We start from the raw sequence: 9,542 nt of genomic DNA on the forward strand, positions 1-9,542 counted from the left end.
TATAATTTAGTTACTTGTGTTTTCTTGATGAGCCTTATTTTGGCTGCATGGCTATCTTTCTCATAATTTTTAAGTTCTGGTTTTAAAAGAGCCTACTTTGCAGCATCAAAGCAAATATCCTCAGGATGTAATTTTCAAACCTGTCTAGCATGCCCAGCCTTGCTGCACATGATTACACTGGCAAAATTACCACCAACGTGGTGGGCACAGGTGAAACGGTGCTGAACTTCAGCACCACAACCCTGCCTGTGTTATCTGAGATTTCCTTTTCTTTCTAAAACTGGAATGTTTGCACAGGGTGTGCTGTGGGAAGAGACTCTCCCACTCCTGATTACACTGAACTTGCTGCATACATTCTTAGGAGAAAAAAAAAAAAAAAAACCACCTTGCTCACATTATCCTAGAGAAAATGTCCTCAAGTTGTGCCAGCAGAAGTTTAGACTGAATATTAGGAAAACTTTCTCCACCAGAAGGGGTGTCAAGCATTGGATCAGGCTGCCCAGGGAAGTGGTGGAGTCACCACCCCTTGAGGTTTTTAAAAGACATATAAATGTGGCACTTCAGGACATGGCTTAGTGGTGGACCAGGCAGTGTTAGGTTTACGGTGGGCCTTGAAGATCTTAAAGATCTTTTCCAGCCTAAATGATTCTGTGAAAAGTTCTTAGCCTACAATGTGAGAAAGCAGTTGAGAACACAGGATCAGTGGATGGGAAATACATCCAGTAAACCAGGACTGATGCTCTCAAGCCCACATGACGTAGCGTGCATTGTTAGAGGTCAGGAAAGTTGTATGAGCAGCAATTTCAGAATGAAAAACTTTCTGCATCCAGTGTTTCTCTAAAAACTGTGGGTCTCACTGCTGGCCTCAAAGGAACTTTTTTAATACCGCATCAACTAAAAGAAAAAGAAGATGGACTGACCTCAATTATGACCTTATACTGACTGGTTCACATTCCTCCATAGTTTATTTACCCTGAAGTTCATAAAAACAATGTGGCTTTTCAGTCTAATAGGTTATTTTCAGCTCTAACTAATCAGAGCTCATGACTGGCTTTGGAACTGTAAGAGTCATACAAAAGCTAAGATTGATTATTAGCATCCAAATGTATATAGTAATTAAGACCAAAAAAACCCCAAAAACAATACACCAGAACAAAACTTCCAACAGGTGAGAGCAGAAGAAAATTGAAGGAAAAAAAACAGCACTGAGGATTTTAATAAATCTGTATCTGAATGTCTGTACAAATAAGTAGCTGAAATGAGACTGAAAGTGCAACACAATACAGCACAAATACAAGAATGTCTGCATTGAAATTCCATAACTTTTCTTTATTCACTGTGATACATTCAAACAAAAGTGCTCCAGATAACATCCATAGAGTAAAGGAAATTAAAACAAAAAGTCAGAAGAAGACCATCAGATACATATGGTGATTATTCATATTTCAAAGCATTAGTAACTGCTTGTATCTGAGTGCACCAAAAACCCACATGAGAGTCCACATTTTTGTACACTGCTTTTATAAAAATAATAATCATAGGCAGCTCCAGCAAAAATGTTTGTCAGAACTAGAGCCAAAGCCACCACAAAGATAAAGCACCATCAGGCATATGTTTACAAATGCCGTAGTAATTAGTAGAGTGTAAAAAAGGCTTAGCTGAATTAACATTTTCCTTGTATTGGTACAGCACAGGGAAGCTCTGCCTGGATTCCCTCCTTCCCAGCTTTGATATTTTTCACTAGAGACGTGCATTTGCCCCACAACACCAAGCACCATGGGCAGCTTGGGAAGCTTCAGGAGTCAGTGAGCGGTGGATGGAAGAGGAACCGGAGCCAGTGTCTATCCTCCTACTTTAAAAAATCATCTTGGCACGGCACCATGTCCTCAACCATGTTACTGAAATACAGTGGCACAGTCCATCTAAGAAAGGCTGTTTGTACAGACCATGCTGATTTCCAAATGCTGTTTGCTGAGCTATAGTATTCGGCTGCACTGTTTTTACCTCAAAAATGCAGTTCTTGTTTTCAACTCTAATTCTTCTATGGTAAAATTATCACTGTTATCTGTAAGAGACAGCAGAGGATCACTTCACAGCAAACCCAGGCTGCGTCCTATGAAGTGGTTCTATTCCAGCTGCAGAAATCCTGAACTGTGCATTTGCCAAGATTTATTTGTAACTCAACAGCTAGATGGGGAGGAGGATTCCTATTTCAAAAACACAAAAAATATTAGTCAAGATGCCCAAATTACACTGTCAATGGGATATGGCTGACAGACACTTTTAAGTCTAGGGTCCCTCTACGTGGTGTATTATTAGGTAGAACAGCAAGGATCTTCAACAGAGGGAAAACTCAGTAGAACCCTTGTCCTGCTCTCTCCTTTACCTGCTCTGCAGGCAGCAATTCAGATAGACAGCAAGACTGAAGACAGGCTTCCCCTCTGAAAATCTGAGTTGCTGACACGAGATTTTCCTTAAAAGACCTAAGTAAGTCATAAACAGAAAAGCCCCTTTCCCCACACACTTTCTAGTATATTTATAGGGATCCTGCTCCTTCATAGGTCCCAGGTCCTATAAAGATTTAATCCCATGTGCAATTCATGTTTCTCATTCATGTAATGGCACTGATCATACGACCAATATCATCTTCACAGTCAAATCCTTACAATACCAAGGTCTGTCTGCTCAAAAAGCATTTTTCTTAACTATGTTACTAATAAAGTCTCAAATCACTCAGGCTGAAAGGAAGTTAGAAGTGTTATGTGGTTATTTACCCTTCACGCTATTTGTGTGGCATTCATCTCCCACGGTGCATGCCTTGCCCTTTTCACACTCCCTTTTCTCATGCAGGAACACAAAGCTGTAATGTTTGGGTTGCAAACACCATTAAATGCCCCTCTTCAGCCCCCAACAGCATAGAAATATTTTCTTTTAAAAGTTCAGATCAAAGCATTTCAACTAATCCTAGGATTTATTAAAACAAACATTGTAGGCATGAGATAGTCAACAGCGTCCCTTTTACAAGATTCTTTGGAGACGGTTCTGTTTTCATACTGTTTACTGATCCGCCCCTAATTAATCTTCAGTTGCTCAGCTGCAAATTCAGCAAGTCCACCTGCTCCTTCCCCACCCAGCAGACGTTCCTTTCTCCCCAGTTTCAGGCTGTAATGATAGCACCACCCAGTTCCTGTCATAAGAACAAGGTGGCTGGCTTGGAAAGCTACATATCACCTCTTGATGTTACATGATCACATGCATTTGCAGCAAAAGTCTAGCCTTTCCTCAGATGAGTAACTAAAACCAGTCATTAAGTGCTTTCAAGGAGTTTCATTGTCTTTAGCCTTCCCTGCAGTCAAGGTAGTTGCCTTTGATCCAGTAACAGATCTGTGCGTATTTGAGGGGTGTAATGCGAACAGCTACATTGAAATCCTGCGGGGTGCCATTCATGTCCACCCACTGATGGCCTGAAAATATACCAATAATTTTACGCTCCCATTTGTGATTCTGCCTCTTCCACATCCTCACATATACCCCAGATCCACTGGCACCCGGCTGGGCATCGCACTGCTGGTACAGCAGGTCGTACGTTTCATCTTTGACATCACAGAAACGGTAAACCAGGTTTCCCGGACGGTCATTGTCGTAGCCAGAGAAGTGAATCCTCCCTCCAGGCAAGTGTCTTGCTGGTGGGCTCACACCTATCTTCATAAACTTTCTTTTATGTGGTTTCTTCAGCTCCAGCAGGGCATAGTCATAATCCATGCCGATGTCATTGGCATTGCCTTTGATCCATCCTTTGGGGACATGCGTCCGTTTCACCCGGATCCACTGGAATTTCATTTTCTCAGGCATTGCCGAGTTGGTGATATTGGACCCTTTGCCGCCATCTTTCTGTTTGGGCTTTAGGAACCCCACCCGCAGTTTCTGAGCTCCCTTGACGTAACTCTTCCCGTCATGGATACAATGAGCGGCAGTAAGAACATGCTTTTCAGCCACCAGCGTCCCCGTGCAACCTGTAGAAAGCTTCACCGATGTGGAGAATGGGTAATTCAACAAGAAGTCTTTCCCAAAAATGCTAAACCTGCTGTCATAGCCATAGATCTGCCTCTTAGTTCGAGATCTGCCTCGAGAGCCATCGCCGCCGCTGCTCAGGATGTATATGCCCACCTCAGTTTCAGTGAGGCTGCCGTTAGCGTACAAGGTTTCGTAGGACAGGTAGTTCTTCACTTCTTCGTAAGTCGGCAGCGGAGAACTTTTGTGGCATGCTGGGCCACACGGAGATACCACTTCCAGTCTGGCTTCAGCATCAAACTGTGGTTTGTCCAAGTTCAGGGTAGACTGCGGCAGGATAACGGGAACTCTGTAAGACGGCCAAGTTGGCTTCCAGTGAGGACTGGAAGGCATCACATCTTTAGCAGCACACAAAAGGAGGATTAAAGTGGACAAGGCTGCCATTCTGAATGCCGGTCTGTGGAAAGCAAAAGCAAATACAGTTATTCACCCAAACTCGTTGCAAGATTATCCCACCTTGCTAAGTAGTGGCTTGCTAACCCAGTATAAATGTAATAAGGGTCAAGCCATTTGAATGGAGTTAACTTACATCAAGTAGCTCAGATTTCTCAATGTCAAACTAATGCCTTAGCCTGAGTCTTGAAACAAGCATCCCAGGTTAACACGGCAATACAGGACATTTAACCCTTACGTGTTCTCAGCCACCAACTCCCAGCTGACATCAGTGGGAAGTTATAGTACTTGTCTTCACAAAGTTTAAAGAAAATTCAGATTCTGTTTAAATCCATTCATACAGTAAACAAAGCTCCTGCAAAGAGTAAATGTGTCTGTCTTCAGCTAGACTAGAACACTCTCTGAAAGCTCTCCCCTACTCTTTGACTTCGCTGAAAGATGCCCTTTAAATCTCTTCACACCATTTGCTGTCTCAGCCAGACACATCTGGCTGATGGTAGGGACAGGTGGGGAGGGACAAAGAAGGTGACCTGACAGGGGCTGGGCTGCAGAACATGACCACAAAGGAGACTCACTTCCCCTTGCAACTCCCACCAGACAAAGGTTCTGCACCACGCGGCACTGGCTCTCCCCCAGGCTTACATGGGAAAGGGTGATATGATTACACACAGGCAGCTAATGAAGGAAGATTACAATTCTTGAGGGAATTTCCAGTTAACACACTGGCTTATTGCTTTATAAACTCAATTAATTAGAAATGCAAACCAACCCCCTCTGAGCACAGGGAGGCAAATGCGGCTGTAAATGTGTTTATGAACCGCAGGCAGAGTGCCTGAGACTGCAGAGAACAGCGTGCACTAGTACTGTGTCAAAAAAATGCCTAACTTCAGTTTATTTGAAAATTAGCCATACAGCTGAATCGCTGCAGGAGGCTCTGTGCCCTGGGCAAGAAGGCAGGCAGGATCTCCCTCACACAAAGATTATTCAAACGAAAGTTCACAATTATGTTGAGCTTACACATATTTAAAACCCTGCTGAGGTTACACTGATCACAACTGCAGGATCATTCCTGAAATGCCTCAAACAAGCAAACCAAGCAAATCACACAGGAAATGACCACAGCTATCTAAGAATAAAAAGGAAAAATCCTTCTCTCCAGTGCTTTGTGTAGGAATACTCCATTCCTAAGTTGCACCAAAAAAGACTTCGAAAGCTACAGGCTGCTGATGTCCAGTGGTGCTCAACTCAAATATTGGGCTCAGATTCTTAGATTTTTGGTACCATTCTCTTTGGGAACAGAGGCTGTCATTAAAGCACACAATGTTCAAAATATCAATTGGCTCATGTAAGATATCAAAAGACTTTAAGTACAAAAAACAGATGTAGATGAAAAGAACTGACTCTATCGAAACTCACAGAGGCAGGTACTGACTCTTTCAGAAGTGACCATAGATTCTGTTGGCAGATTTTTCATTAACACACAGGACATCTTTAAAGGAACATACTTTTTTCCTAGGTTAGTCTCCACCAAATATGATGCATTATACCTAACTGATGACTCATGCTGGCAAATACAAACCATTTTAAACATTAATCAGAATGGCATCATTTTGGATGTCTCACAAATCAGAAAATACTTGGTATTTAAGGAAAACCAACCACTCGTCTGACTCCTTCCACAGCAAATTTTAGTATTGGATGTATTTTGCAAGCTATGAAATGAGAGCGCTCCAAATAGCTGTAAGGATGGCACAGGGAACACCTGCTGTATTATCACACCTATTGTTGTAGGACAGTGATTAGGAAGACAGAAAAAAAAAAAAAAGAAGGTAGCAGGGACAAATGGCACTGCTCCTTCCCCACAAAGACAATATACATTGGCAAAAGTCAACTGCTAGCTGTCCTGCTTGTGTCAGTGAGGGCTGCATGCAGCAGTGCTCACTGGTTTCACAGTCAGCAGCTGATAGCAGACTAAACCACAGTTAAACTGTGCACCAGGTATGAGCCCATCATTAAGAGCACATATTTCTAGGCAGTTTGCCCTCGCTGCCCTCAGATTTCTTGACGGATTGCATCTCTCTAAATTGCACCACCCATGCCACTTCTTGGAGCTAAAACCCATTCAGGCTAACTGAGCCTCTGCTGGCCTCTGACTGGTTTATTTAGCTGGCAGCAGAAAACCAGAAGCATCTTGTCAGTTGTTATTTGCACAAGCAGCCAGATTCCCTCGTGCCCGTCAGCACGGCGACCCGATGAAGGGATTGTGTGCCAAACAGCTCCTCTGCCTCCTCCGAGATTATCATCTGGGCTGGGAAGAGAGATCACCTCGCCCTGCAACCTGCTGTCCCTTATCTCCCCACCATCACCACCACAGCACCGCCAGCACTTGGAAGGGCAGCTTTAGACAGCAGAGGGCAGCCGCCCTATGAAGAGAGCAAGACAGGAGATGGGACTCGAGCTGGTCCCAGAAAACAGGCTTCAGAAGATGGTATTTGTGCCTGTGCTGCGCTGTGTGAAGCTCCACTTCACATCTCAGAGCAAGCCTCCCACTCCCCTCCACTGCTGCTTCTGTGCTGTGATCGCATTGCAGCTCTGGGGACAAAAAAGCCTTTTCATCAGTTACAGAACTTTTCTATTATTTAAAACGTTATTTAAACCTGGCAATGTAATATAGTTGTGAGTTTATACCTGTAGAAGCTAAACAGCGCTCATTTACTGAAGTCTTGATAGTTGTATTCCATCTGGAGACATAACTGGTATTAAATCACATCTGGGCAGCAATAAATAGAATAAATATGTCTTACTTATAACAGGATGCAAATTAGTGCACAGTACCTCTTTCTGTGTAGATCCTCCCTCTTAAAAATGAAGGAATTGAAAAAGCAGTCTACATTTAAACAGAGACTTTCCATTAAGGCTCTTCTTTCCTTTAACTTTCTCTTCTCATTTGAAACACAATCAATCAGCTGCAAACAACCCCAGGGTTAAAACTCTCTGTCCTCAGCTACTTACTCATGGGTGACCCTGAGAGATGTTCTCAAAGTGAGCAGAGTGGCAAGGAGTGAGCACCTCCCTGCACGGCTATGCCACAGCGGTACTGAATGAATTACGATGTGCTGCTCTACTGTAGCGCTGCTCTTCTGTTTCTATTTAAACTGTGTCATAAACTCAATCCACCCTTTGACTCAGCACAAAGCCCTGCTCTGACATCCAGCCTAGGAACCCCCTAGAAGCGGTTTGTACATAATCACACTCGCTAATGGCATTAAAATTGTTTAGAGAATGGAAACAGTGACAGCTACCCCGGGGCTCTCCGTGCTGCTAAAACACTTGATAGACACATTTTCCTGCTCGCTGTGGGCATTCACGCCCCAAGATAGATGCTGCTGAAAGAAAACTGCCTTGTTCAGGATGGACATGAATAATTTTCTAATAAGCAATTAATTTTTCTGCAAGAGTTCACTACTTCAGGGGTGGTTCTTGTAGTAGATGGTTAAATAACAATAAATCATGGATCATCTAGTATGAAAGCCCATGAACCAGTCTCCATTACATTTTGAAATGAAGAAAGTTTTTCCACAACGCTGGAAGCCAGAAAGATTAACATACCAAAAAAAATCAAGAGACAAAACCAAGACAGTGAAAGAGAAAAATCTGCCTCAAACCAAATCATAAAGGGGAACTAAATCACTGTCAGCGCCGTGCCAAAATACCTCTGCTCCTTTTCCTGGTCACAGAACTTGTTAAAACACAGCAAAAATAATGGAGTTGCACTTTAATAACTACAGAAGCCTTCCTGCCATTAAAATCTAACAACTTTATTAGCCTGCCTGAGATGCTGCGGGTGGTGCGGCGGTTACGCTGCCTTACCTGCTAGACTGAGGGCTGCAGAAAGAGATGCCTTGGAAAACCTGAAACTAACTTTGATACTGGCAGGCCACGGGTGTGTCCATTAACATACACACCGGGCACAGCAGCTATTTTGGCACGTGTACCAGTGACATGCACACACAGAGAAACGGGAGCACAGAACGTGTTTCCATTTAGTCCGATTCCTAGAACTGCCTCCTTTCACCCTCCTTTTTTTTCTTCTTTCTCTTTCCCTGCACGTCAAGCAGCTTCGGTATCACGGTACAAGAGCAAACTGCATTAGGAGCAGACGGTGACGGTCACTTTGAATAACGGGGAAAAGCTGTAGGAAGGAGCTGCATCCCCAAGGCTTCCAAACCACCTGAGCGACGGGGCAGCTGCACAAGCTGGGTCCCCGTGGGACTGTACCAACCCCTCGGACCTTGCTCGGGGCAGGAGGCAAAAACAATTCCCCCCAGGCTCCAGCAGCCGCTTCACTGAACAGCTCGTGTCACGTATGTCTTAAAAAGCCACCCCAAAAATACTCAAACACAGTGACGAATCCAAGTACAGCACCGCAGTGGAGCGCTACCTTCAGACGCCTCCAAAGCACGAAAAAGCAGCAAAGGCGACTTTTACCCCAGCTGTTTCCCTCACCCGCCGTCCTTTCAGAGTTGGTCCCCGGCAGCGGCAGCGGACCCGCAGCGGGGACCGCCGGGCAGCAGCCGCGCTCGCCCTTTTGCCGCCGGCGCCGCCGGGGAGGCGGCGCCCGGTGCGCCCCGGTGGATGCGAGCGGGGTTAAACATTAAGCCCTGCGCGGAGAGAGCGCTCACCCGGGCCGGGACAGCCGCTCCCACCGCCCGCTGTCCCGCACGGCCGGGCGCCCTGGGCGGGCGAGGCAGTGCCCGGGGCAGCGCAGGGCGAGCCCGGAGCTCGCCATCCTCCCGCCGCCCCTTTGTCCCCCGGGGCGACCCGCACCCCGCGGCGCCCTCCCTGCCGGCGGAGCCCGCTACCTACCGGCTCCCCGCAGCGGCGGCGGCGGCGGCTCCGGGAGCGGCTCAGGCAGGTGGCGGAGCCGGTGCCGGTCCCGGTCCCATCTCTCCCGCCGCAGGCTCGGGGCTCGGGAGCGCCTCCCCTCCCTCCCGCCGGGCGCCGGCCCTCGGCGGCGCGCTCGGAGCGGGGCGGGGCGGGGCGGAGCGGCGCCTCCCGCAGGTGGATCCCGCCGCTGG

General features: G+C 46.0%; 1 protein-coding gene across 2 annotated transcripts; it reads right to left on the reverse strand.

The window, feature by feature from the left end:
• Positions 1 to 1,308: 1,308 nt before the first annotated feature.
• PRSS23 (serine protease 23) lies at positions 1,309 to 9,487 on the reverse strand. Of its 2 annotated transcripts, none has more exons than XM_041483680.1 (2): positions 9,331 to 9,487; positions 1,309 to 4,468 (listed from the first exon to the last, which is right to left on the reverse strand). In XM_041483680.1, the coding sequence occupies exon 2, from the start codon at positions 4,453 to 4,455 to the stop codon at positions 3,337 to 3,339; it is 1,119 nt and encodes a 372-aa protein (XP_041339614.1). In that variant the 5' UTR covers positions 4,456 to 4,468; positions 9,331 to 9,487; the 3' UTR covers positions 1,309 to 3,336. The 2 variants fall into 2 exon arrangements, with proteins under 2 accessions (XP_041339614.1, XP_041339615.1); XM_041483681.1 differs by lacking the exon at positions 9,331 to 9,487 and adding an exon at positions 7,153 to 7,173.
• Positions 9,488 to 9,542: the final 55 nt, after the last annotated feature.

This window comes from Pyrgilauda ruficollis, unplaced genomic scaffold (genome assembly GCF_017590135.1).
Source record: "Pyrgilauda ruficollis isolate IOZ18807 unplaced genomic scaffold, ASM1759013v1 scaffold60, whole genome shotgun sequence".
NCBI classification, from domain to species: domain Eukaryota; kingdom Metazoa; phylum Chordata; class Aves; order Passeriformes; family Passeridae; genus Pyrgilauda; species Pyrgilauda ruficollis.

What these genes read in the sequence shown, in the direction of transcription:
- PRSS23 (XM_041483680.1), bottom strand. Translation starts at nt 4,455, where the DNA reads ATGGCAGCCTTGTCCACTTTAATCCTCCTTTTGTGTGCTGCTAAAGAT.